This window comes from Pseudorca crassidens, chromosome 16, assembly GCF_039906515.1.
Source record: "Pseudorca crassidens isolate mPseCra1 chromosome 16, mPseCra1.hap1, whole genome shotgun sequence".
NCBI classification, from domain to species: domain Eukaryota; kingdom Metazoa; phylum Chordata; class Mammalia; order Artiodactyla; family Delphinidae; genus Pseudorca; species Pseudorca crassidens.
Window position 1 is genome coordinate 34,145,023 of NC_090311.1, and position 17,087 is coordinate 34,162,109.

The 17,087-nt window shown below is 39.9% G+C and overlaps 1 protein-coding gene across 9 annotated transcripts in view; it reads left to right on the forward strand.

Annotated features, from left to right (window-relative positions):
* IDE (insulin degrading enzyme) overlaps window positions 1-17,087 on the forward strand; it is a 112,792-nt gene that overhangs the window by 18,341 nt on the left and 77,364 nt on the right. Inside the window, exon 2 of one of the 9 annotated variants that reach the window (XM_067709998.1) lies at window positions 6,647-6,749. The exons of 6 other annotated variants lie outside the window; for them this stretch is intronic. In XM_067709998.1, coding sequence (XP_067566099.1) covers window positions 6,647-6,749 — 103 coding nt within the window. Of the gene's footprint in view, window positions 1-6,646; window positions 6,750-10,263; window positions 10,285-17,087 lie in introns of those variants that run through there. 2 more of the 9 variants (XM_067709997.1, XM_067709996.1) reach the window with 2 other exon arrangements.

The window sequence follows — 17,087 nt, forward strand, 5'->3', positions numbered from 1 at the left end:
AGTTCAGTGGCACTAACTGTATCACATCAGTGTAATTACTTTGTTGCGCAGCCATCACCACCATTCATCTCCAGAACTTTTTCATTTTCCCAAACTGAAACTCTGTATCCGGCAAACAGTAACTTCCCATTCCCCCTTCCCCTCAGCCCCTGGCAACTACCCTTCTACTTTCTGTCTCTGAATTTGACTACTCTAGATATCACATATAAGTGGAATCAAACAGTCTTTGTGCTTTTGTGACTAGTTTACTTCACTTAACATAAGGTCTTCAAGATTCATCCATGTTGGGATTCTGTATTAACTTTTGAACTGTACTGTCGGAGTCTTGGGAATGCTTGACAGTATCACTGCCACTGAGGGGCCCTGAGATGGTGAGGTGGGGACTCTGACTTCCTCTGCTCCTCTTGAACCAGAGTAGTTTAGTTTTATGATTTACAGTTCTATAAGATTTCAGTAGAGGAAAGCATATTTTCTTTTTAAAAAAATAGTTTGGGAATCACATTATGAATAGTATTCAAGCCTCTACTTTAATACTAGGTGGTCAGGTGCTTCTGACACGACCTAGTCAGTGACGACTATTCTAACTGTTCATCGGTTACCTAAGCATCAGTAGCTCTCCTTCCACCTTCCACCATTAAACTTAGTTTTGCCTGCTGAGGCAACACAAAGTGAGTTTGCTCTTTTACCTAATAGTCTTGGATATTTGAACGTTGCTTTTATGGATTGGTCGTAGTGTTGTGGAAGAGTCCATCCTGATACAGATCCTTTTGGGAGTAGGTGAGAATGCAGATAATTATTCTTTGGCTCGCATTGCTATTGGGATCCTGGAGTCACAACGCCTGGACTCTGCCATTCACCTCTGTGTGGCCTGGTAATCGTTACTGCCCTGTTCAAGCCTTTTCCCTCATCAGCAAAATGGGGACAATAATAGTATCTACCTTACAACTTTGTGGTGAGAATGAAATGAGGAAATGCATGTAATGTATATGTCTCCATCATATAGTTAAGTGTTCAATAAATGTGGACTAATAACAGTAACAATGCCACCATTGCTATGAAGAGGAGAAGAAAGTGTTATGTATTTTATTTTTGGACGCAACAACAGGGGTGTAATTTCAAAGTTGTAGGCAGCCACCTAGATGGGGCTTGAGGGGTAAGTTTTTTTAAAGTCTGTATCTAAATAGAATAGCATCTGCAATTTAAAAAAAAGTCATCAGAATCTAGGCTCTTACCTACGAAACTACCTAAAATTCTTATCCTATTTGTAGAAAGAAACAAAATGAATCCTAAAATTGACAGCAACATTGGGCCAAACCACATTAGGTCAGCAATTGAGAAAGTAGGTTCCGGAATTAGGCTGTGGGTTCTGTTCCATTGTCTGCTTAAAGCTTTTACCTCACATCACAAACAGTTCAAAAAAATTTGTTTGGAAATTGCCCAAGTTGTGAGCCAACAAACTAGTTTCTTAAGGGAACCAAGTTGTCAGCAGCAACAGTGAATGGAAATGGAGCTCAGGTTTTTTCTTTATTAATCAGCTTGTTGTATTGTGAGGTTGCTGATGCAAGTTAACAACAGTAACAAAAAGTTCACTTTGGACTTACAAATTCACTAAGCAGAGACTAGTATGCTCAAGTCCATTAAGTTTTATCTTTTCAAAGATTCTTTCTGTACTGACCTGAAAAGTACAAAGAATAAAGACTAACTAATAGTTTACTATCCATAGATAACCATACTGAACATTTCTGTGAGTATCCTTCCAGGGATTTAGTCTCTGTACATAAGATAAGCTTTTTAACTTGATGGAGTGATTAAGAAGAGCATGGTGCTTTGGTGTCTAAAGACTTGGGTTTAAATCTTAGTCCTTTTATTTAATGTGTGTATGGCCCTAGTCAAATAACTTTGTGAGGTTTAATTTCCCCATCCAGGAAAAACGGGAATAATAGGATCTACCTGAGGGGTTTGTTGAAGGTATAATCCCTACGAAGAGTTTGTGCTGTGTAAAATACTGACTGAGCATTCAGTAAGAGTCTGTCCCAGTACAGTGGCTGTGCTCCTTCTAAGGCAGATCCCTTTACTTGTATACTAGATTGCTTACTCAAGGACAAGGTTTCTACAAACCTCTCTCTTTCTCCTTCATTATCAGTTTTCCCCCTCTCTTCATTTAAGCCTTTTCTGGTTCAGATTTTTAAAAATAAATAGGTAGGACTTCCCTGGTGGCGCAGTGGTTAAGAATCTGCCTGCCAATGCAGGGGACATGGGTTCGAGCCCTGGTCTGGGAAGATCCCACATACCGTGGAGCAACTAAGCCCGTGCGCCACAACTACTGAGCCTGCGCTCCAGAGCCCGTGAGCCACAGCTACTGAGCCCTCATGCCACAACTACTGAGGCCCATGCCTAGAGCCCATTCTCTGCAACAAGAGAAGCCACCAAATGAGAAGCATGCGCACCGCAAGGAAAAGTAGTCCCTGCTCGCCGCAGCTAGGGAAAGCCCGCGCAGAGCAACAAAGACACAGTGCAGCCAAAAATAAATAGATTTTTAAAAATAAAAATAAATAGGTGGGAGTTTAATAGATAACAGCTTTCTGTGTTTTGATGAGTCTATCTCCTGGTTTTATTTTAAGTGGATTAAATTGGTTGCAGTTATCCATTATTTTTGGATGATGAAGTCAGAACTATAAACTAGGGTCTTTCATCCTGAGCACTGTTGACATTTTGGGCAGATAATTTTGTCATGAACGTTATCCTGTGCATTGTAGGTTGCTTAGCAGCATCCCTGGCTTCTACTCGCTAGTTGCCAGTTGTACCTTTCAGTTGTGACAATTCATTTGTGACACATTGACAAATGTCCCCTTGGGAAGCAAGTGGTTCTGTTGAGAACCACTGACTATAAACAGTGGCTTGCCTATAGCAATTATAAAGGGATAATTATTTGCCTGTTTTTCTTATAGTCTTATAAAATACCATCCTATTACCAGGCCGTCCTGGAGATGACAGTATACAACTGGAATTTGCATGAGTATATGTTAAGAATGCCAGTAATAACATGGTGACTGTTGAGGTGGTCTGTTTGCTTCTCGCCACCCTAGGAACATAACAGTGGTGATGATTATAAGGTTACCATTTGTGGGTGCCTACTATGTACCAGACACTGCCTGGGGAAAAGCTGTAAAGGCTGTCCAAGTCTGATGCAACTTTAGGTACCTCTGTCAGTTTAGTGCATATGAACACTTCACGTGACTCTTAATTGGCAATACCAGATGAGGCCCCAAAGCCGTTTGACCAAGAGTTCAATAGGATCCAGGATCTGAGCAGCATAGGGGTCATTTGGTAAAGGTGAAGGTATATAATTACTGAACATTGTCTGGAAGTGGTCATTGAGTCAGTACTGGCATGGAGAATCATACTAAGGCATACAGGTCAAGCTTTCTGAACCAGCATTATCTGAAGAGGGCAGGATTCTCTTTCTGTCAGAACCAGGGTGTACCTGTCAGTGGAACTGAGCCCTCACATGGAGATTCACCACTCTGTACAGAATATGAGTGTTTGTGGTTTGCTTTCCTTGGAGGGCTGTCTTGAGAGAATTATTTACAGATTGATAACTCTTCCTAGACTGTGATTTGAATTAATCTTTAGAGACCATGATAGGGATCTTTGAACTGTCCTTGCTGTTCTGAGGTCATGGAGAATCTATGAGGAAGATGACCCATGTGTAAAATTAATTCTGAGTTTGAGGAAATGTTCACTTTATATAGTATTCTTTTTTTGTTTTAAAATAAAGAGAACCTGTCTAATTCTAATCTTGAGTTAGTGGTGTGAATGTAAATTGATACAGCCACTATGGAGAACAGTATGGAGGTTCCTTAAAAAACTAAAAATAGAACTACCATACGACCCAGCAATCCCACTACTGGGCATATACCCTGAGAAAACCATAATTCAAAAAGAATCATGTACCACAATGTTCATTGCAGCACTATTTACAATAGCCAGGACATGGAAGCAACCTAAGTGTCCATCGACTAATGAATGGATAAAGAAGATGTGGCTCATATATACAATGGAATATTACTCAGCCATAAAAAGAAACGAAATTGAGTTATTTGTAGTGAGGTGGATGGACCTAGAGTCTGTCATACAGAGTGAAGTAAGTTAGAGAAAAACAAATACCATATGTCAACACATATATATGGAATCTAAAAAAAACAAAAAAACATTCTGAAGAACCTAGGGGCAGGACAGGAATAAAGACGCAGACATAGAGAATGGACTTGAGGACACGGGACGGGGAAGGGTAAGCTGGGACGAAATGAGACAGTGGCATGGACATATATACACTACCAAATGTAAAATAGATAGCCAGTGGGAAGCAGCCACATAGCACAGGGAGATCAACTCAGTGCTTTGTGACCACCTAGAGGGGTGGGATAGGGAGGGTGGGAGGGAGGCGCAAGAGGGAGGAGATATGGGGATATATGTATACATATAGCTGATTCACTTTCATATACAGCAGAAACTAACACACCATTGTAAAGCAATTGTACTCCAATAAAGATGTAAAAAAACCAAAATCCTGGGTTAGAAGTTGTTGTTTAATGTAAATGTTGAAAATTATTGGTGGGAGAATTTATTTATTTGAAGTTTAATCATTTTGCTTTTATTTGGATCACATTTATTGCTTGTCACTCTTAATTGGATGCTGGGAGTGTCAAGTTTTATCTTGAAATCTTTACTGGGGTCTAAAGTAATTAACTAAAAGCTAGCCTTCCAATCATACATAATGAGTAAAGACTTGTTAAATGATTTAACATATTATTGACTCAGTTGACTCATGCTGTGCTTATGACATGGGTCTCCTAGTTGTTGTGGCCAAGAGGACATCAACAGAAATAATTGTCTCAGGGCTTCCCTGGTGGCGCAGTGGTTGAGAGTCCACCTGCCGACGCAGGGGACACGGGTTTGTGCCCCGGTCCGGGAAGATCCCACATGCCGCGGAGCGGCTGGGCCCATGAGCCATGGCCGCTGAGCCTGCGCGTCCGGAGCCCGTGCTCCGCAACGGGAGAGGCCACAGCAGTGAGAGGCCCGCATACCGCAAAAAAAAAAAAAAAAAAAAAAAAAATTGTCTCAGGACACACCTGAGAAGGTTTAGATAATTATTATGTTAATTGGACTGTTATTTCTTCTGAGCCTTCTTAGTCTAGTACCTGTTTGATATGGATAGCTACTTCTCAGTGTCTAAGTGGTACTATTTCCAGGATGACTTTTTTTTAATTATTATTTTATTTTATTTTATTTATTTTTGGCTGTGTTGGGTCTTCATTGCTACGTGTGGCCTTTTCTTTAGTTGCGGCGAGCAGGGGGCTACTCTTCCTCGCGGTGCGCGGGCTTCTCATTACGGTGGCTTCTCTTGTTGCGGAGCACGGGCTCAGTAGTTGTGGCTCGCAGGCTCTAGAGAGCAGGCTCAGTAGTTGTGGAGCACGGGCTTAGTTGCTCCCGCAGCATATGGGATCTTCCCGGACCAGGGCTCGAACCTGTATCCCCTGCATTGGCAGGTGGATTCTTAACCACTGTGCCACCAGTGAAGTCCCTCCAGGATGATTTTTGATGGATGATCTTTACAGCTTTGAGTAATTCATTTATCTCCCTCCTCTTATTTTACTATGTTTTATATTTTCAAAAACTCTTGTTTTAAAAAACTTTTAATCGAAATATATCATGTGTTCAGCTTGGTGAATTTTCACAAACTGACCATACCTCTGTGAACATAACCTGTATAACCAGCACATGGTCAGCATCTCAGAAGCCCCCCTCATGTTTTCTTCTGTTCACTACCCACTACCCCCAAGGGTAACCACCATCCTGACATAAAGCATAGCTTGATTTTACTTATTCTTGCACTTTATTTAAATGGGAGAAAAACCACTTACTCTAGCATCTAACTTCTTTCACTCAACCTTACATTAATGAGATTCATCCCTATTTTTGTTCTTTGTTCTAGATTATTCATTTTCATTGTCGTATACTATTCCATTGTGTGAATATATCACAGTGTATTTACCTTTTTATTGCTCATGGACATTTGATCTTTTCTAGTTTTGGCTATTATGAATAGTATTGCTATGAACATATAAATGCATTTATATGGGGTATATAGCTAATACATGAACTGTTAGGTCATATGTATATACTGCCAGTTTTTGAAAATAGTTGTGCCAGTTTGCATCCCCATCGGCAGTGTATGAGAGTTTGGGTTGCCCTCTGACTTCTCTATCACTGGTGTTTTTTAGTCTTTTCATTTTAACCATTCTGGTTGGTATGTAGTGGTATCTCAGAAAACCTCCTGTGGCAAAACTCAGCTGTGAATTTGGGGCATCTTGGGGCTTTAATCTGTCAAACCAAGCTCATGCACCCACCAGAGCCTCGTTTGTTTCTCTTCCGTTAGTAGAGTCCTTCTTCTTGGGTCAAGTATGGTCTTTAATCTGCACCCAGAATTGGCAGATACCTCCAGAGAAGAGAATAGGTGATGATCACTCACTCACCGCAGAGGGCTCTCCCCTCTGGAATTCCAGTGTATCCACTCCTCATTGCTTCCACAACTCTCCAACATCTATGAACATGTGATTTTTAAATTTTTTGTGGCTTTTTCTAGTTATTGAAGCTGAATCAGGTTGCCACGACCTATTATATCCTACGCAGAAGTGGAAGTTGTCAGTAGATTCTTGGGATTTTCTATGTGCCCAGCGATGTCACCTGTGAGTAATGTTAGTTTTTTCCCCCCTTCCTTTCTCATCTTTTTTTTTTTCTTGCATTATCAGACTGGTCATAATTACCAGTACAGTGTTTAATAGAAGAGGTGATAGTGACATCTTTTTTGTAGGGATGGAGAATGAATGCATTATTTTATCATTGTGTATGACAATTGCTGTGGTTTTTGTAGTTTTTTTCTAGCTGAAGGAATTCTATTTCTAGTTTGCTGACATTTTCTTAAAGACATGAATGGTTATTGAATTTAAATAACTTGTTCTGCACGTACCAAGATGATTATATGACTTTCTCTTTCTTTCCCCTATTCCTATGGCTTAATGTATGCTTCTGAAAAATCACATATAATCTTACCATGTCTACTGTAATATTATTTTCATATTCCCTTTCATCCATGAGACAGTTCTGTACAGAGAGACAATTCTCTCTTTAAACCTGCTGTACATTTAAACATACCGTACATTTTCCTTTTTATTTTTTATTAGCGAAGTAGATAATATAGTTCTCAGCCCAGGGACTACTTTGGCAGATTGGAAATATTCTTCCGGGCTCCTACCACTACCTCTCTCTATTTTATATAGGGAGGAATGAGTGAAAAACTGAAAAATCTCCTTAGAGCATGATTTTGACCTTTTTTAATTTTTATTTCCTTGTTTTTATTATTTGGGATTGTAAGGGAGGAGAATGGGGTCAGGGAAGGGCTGAGGGGGTGATAACGGGGAGCTGGGGAAGAAAGCCATATGTGATTTCCTTAAGCATGACTTTCTGCTCCTCCCCTTCCCACGCTTCCTCATTATAGTCCCAGCTTTGCCACAAATCAATTGTGTGAAGACCTTGGACAAGTCACTTAATCACTGAGCTTTTGTTTCCTCATCTGGGATTGAGGAGAATGGCCATGAACAGCTGCTGTGACCTGCCACTAACGGAGAATGGAAAGATTCAATAAGCAGTTTATAAAGCATATGACACTTTTAAAATGCGAGTGATTTTTTAAAAAATATCTTTATTGGAATATAATTGCTTTACAATGTTTTGTTAGTTTCTGCTGTACAGCAAAGTGAATCAGCTATACGTATACACATATCCCCATATCCCCTCCATGAGTGGTTGTTAGGATTAGTTTTCTACAGTGGCATCTATCTCAACATTTTCTAACAGCCTGAAAGTTACCTGTGGAAGAAGGATGCTTGTGAAACACCCTCGGCCCCAAAACTACAACTGTAAGAAACCTGTAGTTAACTGTGGCAAGAGGTATAAAATGGAGGTTTTGTTAATTTGTTTAAACCTTCATAAAGTCTCTATAAATTGTTCATAGCTAAGCTTGTCACTTTTGGAATGAACAACCATTGATATGTATGTACTAAAGCTAAAACAAAATTTGCAAAAGCTTTTTTCTCTAAAATGATATTGCTGTAGGATTCCTTTAAATTAAAATAACCCTTGTTCATTTAAGCGTTTGTTTTTGCATTGTAAACTCCTTTCCAGAGGGCACAGAGTTAACACAGCTGTCATGCTGCCTGGAACAAAGGCAGAGCATCACATCGTGGGAAAGTAAGACTTAATTGACAGGATTTTAGTTTATACCCACCTTTATGGTCTATCTGGCGCATGAAGTGAGATACACTGGTCCTGTAAGTGAAGAGCCATGGGGTAGATCAGGGGACCGGTACCAGTCCAAGGCCTGTTAGGACCCGGGCCGCACAGCAGGAGGTGAGCAGCGCGCCAGCAAACAAAGCTTCATCTGCTGCTCCCCATCACTCCCCATTGCTCGAATTACCGCCTGAACCATTCCCACCCCCACAACCCCCACCCCCGTCTGTAGAAAATTGTTTTCCACGAAACTGGTCCCTGGTGCCAAAAAGGTTGGGGACCGCTGGGGTAGATGGTTCCCTGAGATATGTCATTTTTTAGGTCAAGTAACATGAATAGTATTGGGGAATATGTGGTCTTATAGTGAGGCATCCGAGGGCTCATATCACCACTGCCTTGCTATTCTGTTTTACTCACCTCTGCCTTGTACAGGGAAGAAAGGGTGTTTGTGGAGTGGTTCTGATTTGAGGCGTTTTCTCTCTGGGTACCTCCTCCACATTCAGGAGTGCCATGGGTAAGCTTCACGTCCGCCTATGGTTTTGGTAGTAGATGGATGGATTCCACAGAAGGGAGGTTTTGATTTATAATTTGACTATTAGCCCAATCATTTGCCTGTTCAGGTTTATAGGTCATCCATTTAGAAATTAGAAATGGATCAGGTCTAACTTTAAATATGTCTCGGACTATGGGGGTGGGTAGGGAGCAAACAGCAGAGTAAACTTGCTCAATCTTCTATTAAATCAGCTGTGAAACACTTAGAGACGTGAGAAAAAAGACTGTAAAGGATCATCTGAATAAAAGATTATTTGCGTAAAAGTTTTTCTCTTGATACAGGAATTTATAATTGATCTATTTGGGAATTTGTTTTTGCAGACCTGCAGTTTAGGCCTAGATAAAAGTCCATGATCTTTCAGTGGAAGTTCTGGTTGTAGTTCTGTTAACATCAAGCTCTTGTTTTTCCGCTGAATGCCTCACATTTTTTTCTTCACCACCATTCTTTTGCTCAGGTCTCCCCTTCCTTTTATTTGGCATGCTTCTACTCACCTACTCTCTTTCCTGTCTCTCCTCCTGGACTGAGTTAGATGCCCCTTTTATTACTCCCATAGTTCCCTGGGGATAACTTTGTCACCACACTTAAAAAATAATGTCTTGTTTTCATCTCTTGTCATAAGTCCGGGTTCCTTCAGAGCAAGGGCTCTGGTGTATTCATCTTTGTAGCCAACATGTGTGGTGTGGTGTCTGGACCTTAACTGTTTGTTTGGATATCAGGGTGCTTAGGTGGACAGGACTGGGAGTTAAGAGCTAAATCCTAATTGTAACTTTTTGCTGTATAATCTTGGACAAGTGCTCTTCAGTTTTCTTATAAGTAAGATGAGGGGACTAGCTCACCTGCAGATTCTGGCTTAGGAGGTCTCTAGTGGTTTCTGATGTTTTGCATTTTTAACAAGCTTACAAGAAGAGCTAGTGCTGCCAGTTCAAGAGCTACAAAGGACTAGATAACATCTAATGGCTTTTCCAGCTTTTACCTTCTGTGATTTTAGTCACTGTTTTAAATTATGAACAAAATTACAAGATATGCTGTAATTGCTAAACATCTCTTCAGTTTATCAGAATGTGAAACACTGACAATTCTGTGCCTTATTTTGAAGTTGTATGATAATGTCCCTGTATTACTTCCAAGATTTTGACTTCGACAGGTTAAAAATATGTCCAGAAAAGCATTTGAGTTAGCACTAGCTTGTCATCTAAAAGTCACTACTTGCTTGCTTGCTCTTTGGTGCATATTGGAGAACATTTGCAATAAATAAAATGCTAATGAGGGAGCTGAGATGGGTAGACATGTGATCTCATCAGTATGAATTCAGACAGGCAAGCTGTTGAGAAATTCATCATCATCAGAGGAGTTCCTGATCATTTCCTTCAGTTCTCCAGAAGGTGAGAATCAAATTGTCATATGACATATTGATAGATATGCTGTAGGTAAAGGCAGACTGTACCTATTGAATATGGATTGCTGGGGATGGGTCTTGTTTGAAAACGTCTCTACTGTTTCTTTTAGCTTTTACTTCCTCAGGAAGTCACGATATTTGATTTGGGAGCATTGCCAGCTTAGAAATTTATAGCTGCCCTTGATCTGGTGTACAGATGTCTAAAAGTAGTTGGGTTAATTTTTATGTTTGATTCATAGAAAAAAAAATCCATCTCTTTACTCTTAACCACACCAGGAATATTAAACAGACATAGCTTCAGTGTCCACATGAGTTATATACATGCCTGTGATGGACTGTGATCATTTTTTTTCCTCTAAGCAAGTGAAAATCTGGACAAGGGAAATTAAACCCTGAAAAAAGTACAGAATGTAGCATATAGTTGAGGGTGGTTATCTTAATTATAATGAAATTTTCACCTCCCACAGAATAAGACAGTTTGTCCCACCAAAGTGAGCTGTTTTTCATTTCCTGACTATTGTTGTGGATTGAACAGAAGTTTTAGAGCTTGCTTCATCATCATCATCATCATCATTGCATTTTAATCATTTGTAACCCTTGGTTCCCCTAGATCAAACTAGCTGGGACAAACAGTAGAGGGAGTTGGGTGTAAGCAATGGCAATGGAACCAAAATAAATAGCCTTTGGTTTTTGCTCCCACTTAGTGGAATCCATCACAAGAATTCCAACCTTCTCCCTCCCTCCTGGTGGAGCCTTACAGGAGGGAGCTTAGGCATCCTCTGTGGTACACATGGAGCTTTTTTTACTGTTGCCTTTTTAAAAAAAATAAATAAATTTATTTATTTATTTTTTGTCTGTGTTGGGTCTTCGTTGCTGCGCGCAAGCTTTCTCTAGTTCTGGCGAGCAGGGGTTACTCTTCGTTGTGGTGCATGGGCTTCTCATTGCGGTGGCTTCTCGTTGCAGAGCACGGGCTCTAGGCGCGCGGGCTTCGGTAGCTGTGGCACGTGGGCTTAGCAGTTGTGGCTCGCGGGCTCTAGAGCACAGGCTCAGTAGTTGTGGCGCGTGGACTTAGTTGCTCCAAGGCATGTGGGATCTTCCGGGACTAGGGCTCAAACCCGTGTCCCCTGTATTGGGAGGCGGATTGTTAACCACTGTGCCACCAGGGAAGGCCCTAATGTTGCCTTTTAATGCTGTCATTCTTGCTGGGGGTCTTAATGGCGGCTACCTAGTGGCTTATTTAATCTTAATCTTGCTGTTAGGTTGGAACTCATTTTTAAAATAGTAATGTATGTTGAACCCAAATTAAAGCTTTTGAAGCCAGCTGTGTATCAAAGGCATTTGCTGCAGTCCAAACAGGTTGTCTTTTGGGAAATACCTTAACCAGGATTATTATTGTTGTGACCTTCTTTGGAGGCTTAGGCAGACCATTTTTATTACCCTGAGAATTTTTTTTTTTTTTTTATGGTACGCGGGCCTCTCACTGTTGTGGCCTCTCCCGTCGTGGAGCACAGGCTCCGGACGCACAGGCTCAGTGGCCATGGCTCACGGGCCCAGCCGCTCTGCGGCATGTGGGATCTTCCCGGACCGGGGCACGAACCCGTGTCCCCTGCATCGGCAGGCGGACTTTCAACCACTGCGCCACCAGGGAAGTCCCCTGAGAATTTTTTTTTTTTAACAACAGAGCACTATTTAAAGACTTTCCACTTAGACATTTTAATTTGTCTTTGATATTGAACTTAAGTAGCTTATAGCTAATGAAATAGAAAGGCGTTCTTAATAATAATAATGCCTTTTTCACTTTCAAATTGCTTTTGAATTGTCCATGGTAGCCTTATAGCTCCAAAATGTTAGTATTATATTTTATGCTTTATTTTTAAAGAAATTAGTTTTTACTATAAAGAGGGCAAGATTATTAATACTATAAAGTACTATGTGTTTTTTAAAAAAATAAGTATTACACATTTAGTATGACCTATAGTGTTGATATCCAGAATTCCAAATACTCTCCTCAAAAGAAGATCTAGGGGACATATTTTTTTATAATTTTTATTTTATATTGGAGTATAGTTGATTTACAATGTTGTGTTAGTTTCAGGTATACAGCAAAGTGATTCAGTTATACATATACATATATCTATTCTTTTTCCGATTCTTTTCCCGTATAGGTTATTACAAAACACTGAGTATAGGCCCCTGTGCTATACAGTAGGTTAGGGGACATTCTTAATAAGAGTGAACCTCTTTAGTTAATCAGTTGTTACCCAGAAGACTAGTTACGGATGATTTCATAGAGAAAGATATTCTGATAGAAGCAAACTGGATTTTTCCCTCTCTTAATCTCCAGAGACTTTTTTATTTAAACATAGGCACATTCCAGTACCAATTTTTATAATTAATTAATTAATTAATTGTTGGCTACGTTGGGTCTTCGTTGCTGTGTGCGGACTTTCTTTTGTTGCAGCGAGCAGGGGCTACTCTTCGTTGCGGTGTGCGGGCTTCTCATTGCAGTGTCTTCTCTTGTTGCGGAGCATGGGCTCTAGGCACGTAGGCTCAGTAATTGTGGCTTGTGGGCTCTAGGGTGCAGGCTCAGTAGTTGTGGCGCATGGGCTTAGTTGCTCCTTGGCATGTGGGATCTTCCCGGACCAGGGCGCAAACTCGTGTCCCTTGCATTGGCAGGCTGATTCTTAACCACTGCGCCACCAGGGAAGTCCCAATCTCCAGAGATTTTAACACAGAAAAATAAAAATTTTATCTGATTTACCATTAAATCTGGATTTACCATGAAATCTGGATGTCTGTCAGTCTTTAAAGAGCAGTTAGATCCACTTCTTTTGTGTTCCAGGTAAAAAGCAGATGTGTTAGCACAGGCTTATTTTTTTCTCTGTAGTTTCAGATAAGTTTTTGGCTTTACCCGATTAGTATGTTGACCTACTAATAATAGCAGGTTCAGTTTTTGTCTCTTAAGCCATCCCCAACATAGACAAAAATAGCATTCGCTCTTAGTCTCAAAAACATACATACTGCAGATCTGGAAAATCCCTTCACTGCAGTCATACCAACTTACGGGTTCAGTGAAGGGATGGGTCCCTTCCCATCAGCGTAACTCCAGCCTTCCTAGAGAAGAAAGGAGAGGACTATCAGAGGAAGTGAAGTCCTTTGTAAGAGAAATTATCAAGGATCTCTGTTAAGATCATTGGACTGTTCCTACTCAGACATTCAACTCTTCACCAGATTACAAAAGTTTCTTGGGGTCCTTCCAACTTTTTGTTTGTTTGTTTTTATGTGTTTGCTTTTGCTGCCTTCATAGGACAACCCAGGTCTCTTATTTTTATTAGGACTTCACAGGATTTTTCCTCAATGGTGTTGTTTCCTAGGTTTTGAGCATGTGAATATCAGACCCATCAGTTCCAGATCTGCCTTATCTCTGAATATCATAAGTTTGAGCAGTGTTTTGGCTAACCCAATAATAATACTTTCACAACTTCTCACCTCCCTTACTCTAGTAGATACCTCTGAAATATGTGGGAAAGCAGTTATTGATCATTGAAAACTCTTCTAGGTCAGCACACTGACCAATTCATGGCCCAACCAGTCCTGTTGCAAATCCCCATCGATGTGTTCTCCTAGGTACAAATATGGCTCCACAGAAACAATATTGTTATCATTCTGTGAAAGAATGATGCTTAAGAGGGAGGAGAGGAATGATTATACGCTATAGATAGGCTATAAAAAGTTTCCTCTAGAGTCTGGATCAAAATGGTGGAGTAGGAAGATCCTGAGCTCACCTCCTCCCCTGGACACACCAAATCTACAACTACACATAGACAACTATCTCTGAGAATGACCTGAGGACTAGCAAAACAGATTTTCAGATTTGTTATATATGAACCTCATGGTAACCACAAACAAAAACCTATAACAGATACACAAAAAATAAAGAGAAAGGAATACAAACATAACACTAAAGAAAGTCATCAGAGCACAGGGGAAGGAACAAGAGAATAAGAAAGGAACAGAGAAGGGCTTCCCTGGTGGCACAGTGGTTGAGAGTCCGCCTGCCGATGCAGGGGACACAGGTTTGTGCCCCGGTCCGGGAAGATCCCACATGCCGCGGAGCGGCTGGGCCCATGAGCCATGGCCGCTGAGCCTGCGCGTCTGGAGCCTGTGCTCCACAACGGGAGAGGCCACAGCAGTGAGAGGCCCGCGTACCACAAAAAAAAAAAAAAAAAAAAGAAAGGAACAGAGAAGAATTGTAAAAACAACCATAAAACAATTAAAAAAATAGCAATAGGTATATCCCTGTAAGTAATTAAATGTAAGTGAACTAAATGCTCCAATCAAAAGACATAGGGTGGCTGAATGGATTAAAAAAAGACCCATTTATATGCTGCCTGTAAGAGACTCACTTCAGATTTAAAGATACACACAGACTGAAAGTGAAGGGATGGAAAAAGGTATTTTATGCAAATAGAAATGAAAGGAAAGCTGGGTTAGCAATATTTACATCAGACAAAATAGACTTTGAAACAAAGACTGTCACGGAAGACACAAAAAGGCATTACATAATGATAAAGGGATCAATCCAACAAGAAGATAATAACACTTGTAAATGTGCACCCAACTCAGGAGCACCTAAATACATAAACCAAATATTAATAGATGTAAAGTGAGATATTGACAGTAATACAATAATAGTAGGGGACTTTAAAGCCTCACTTACATCAATGGATAGATCATTCAGAGAGAAAATCAATAAGGAAACATTGGCCTTAAATGACACATTATTTCAAGTGGACTCAATAGATATCTACAGAACATTTCACCCCAAACTAGCAGAATATACCTTCTTTTCCAGTGCACATGGAACATTCTCCCAGATAGATCACATCTGAGCCACAAAACAAGTCAGAAAATTTAAGAACACTGAAATTATATTAAATAAGCATCTTTTTGGACCACAGTGGTATGAAAATAGAAATCAGTTACAAGAAAAATGGAAAAAACACAAACACATGGAGGCTAAACAACATGATGCTAAGCAACCAGTGGGCCCGTGAAGAAAGCAAAGAGGAAATCACAAAATACCTTGAGACAAATGAAAATGGAAATACAGTGTTCCAAAATCAGTGGAACACAGCAAAAGCAGTTTCAGGAAAGAAGTTTATAGCGATCCAGGCCTACTCCAGGAAACAAAAATCTCAAATAAATAATCTAACCTTACACCTAAAGGAACTAGAAAAAGAAGAACAAATAGAGCCCAAAGTTAGTAGAAGGAAGGAAATAAAAAATATCAGAGCAGAAATAAATGAAATAAAGATTAAAGAACAATAGAAAATACAATGAAACTAAAAGCTGATTCTTTGAAGAGATAAACAAAATTGATAAACCTTTAGCCAAACTCATAAAGAGAGGACCCAAATAAATAAAAACAAATGAAAGAGAAGTTACAGCTGATACCACAGAAATGCAAAGGATCATAAGAGTCTGTGATAAACAATTACTTGCCAAAAAATTGGACAACCTAGAAGAAATGGATAAATTCCTAGAAACATACAATCTTCTGAGACTGAATCACGAAGAAACAGAAAATCTGAACAGACAGATAACTAGTAATGAAATTGAATCAGTAATCAAAAAGTTCCAAACAAAAGTCCAGAACCACACAGCTTCACAGGTGAACTCTACCAAACATTTAAAAAAGACTTAATATCAATCTGTCTTTCTCAAACTATTCTAAAAAATTAAAGAGGAAAAGGAACACTTCAAAAATCATTCTACAAGGGCAGTGTTACCCTGATACCAAAACCAGATACAGACACCATTAAAAAAAAAAAAGAAAATCACATGACAGTGTTCCTGATGAACAAAGATGCAAAAATCCTCAGCAAAATATTAGGAAACCAAATTCAACAATACATTAAAAGGGTCATATACCACAATGAAGTGGGATTTGTTCCAGCAATTCAAGGATGGTTCCACATCTGCAAATCAATCAACATGAAACATCATATTAACAAAACGAAGGATAAAAATCATGTGATCATCCCAACAGATGCAGAAATACCATTTGACAAAATTCAACATCGATTTATGAAAAAAACTGTCAGGGGCTTCCCTGGTGGCGCAGTGGTTGAGAGTCCGCCTGCCAATGCAGGGGACGCGGCTTCGTGCCCCAGTCTGGGAGGATCCCGCATGCCGCGGAGCGGCTGGGCCCGTGGGCCGTGGCCGCTGAGCCTGCATGTCTGGAGCCTGTGCTCCGCAACGGGAGAGGCCACAGCAGTGAGAGGCCCGCGTACAGCAAAAAAGAAAAGAAAAGAAAAGAAAAAACTGTCAACAAAGTGAGTATAGAAGAAATATAACCTCAACATAATAAAGGCCATATATGACAGACTCACAACTAACATAATACTCAATGGTGAAAAGCTGAACGCTATTCCTCTAAGATCAGGAACAGGACAAGAATGCCCACCCTCACCACTTTTATTCAACATAGTAATGGATTACTATTTTCAGATGACATGCTACTGTATATAGAAAACCTTAAAGACTCCTCCAAAATAACTGTTAGAACTAATAAATGAATTCAGTGAAACTGTGGGATTCAAAATCAGTATACAGAAATCTTTTGTGTTTCTGTATAGTAATAACAGACTTGCAGAAGGAGAAATGAAGGAAATAATCCCATTTACATTTGCATCAAAAAGAATAAAATACCTAGGAATAAATTTAATCAAGGAGATGAAAGACCTGAACTCTGAAAACTATAAGACATTGATGAAAGAAATTGAA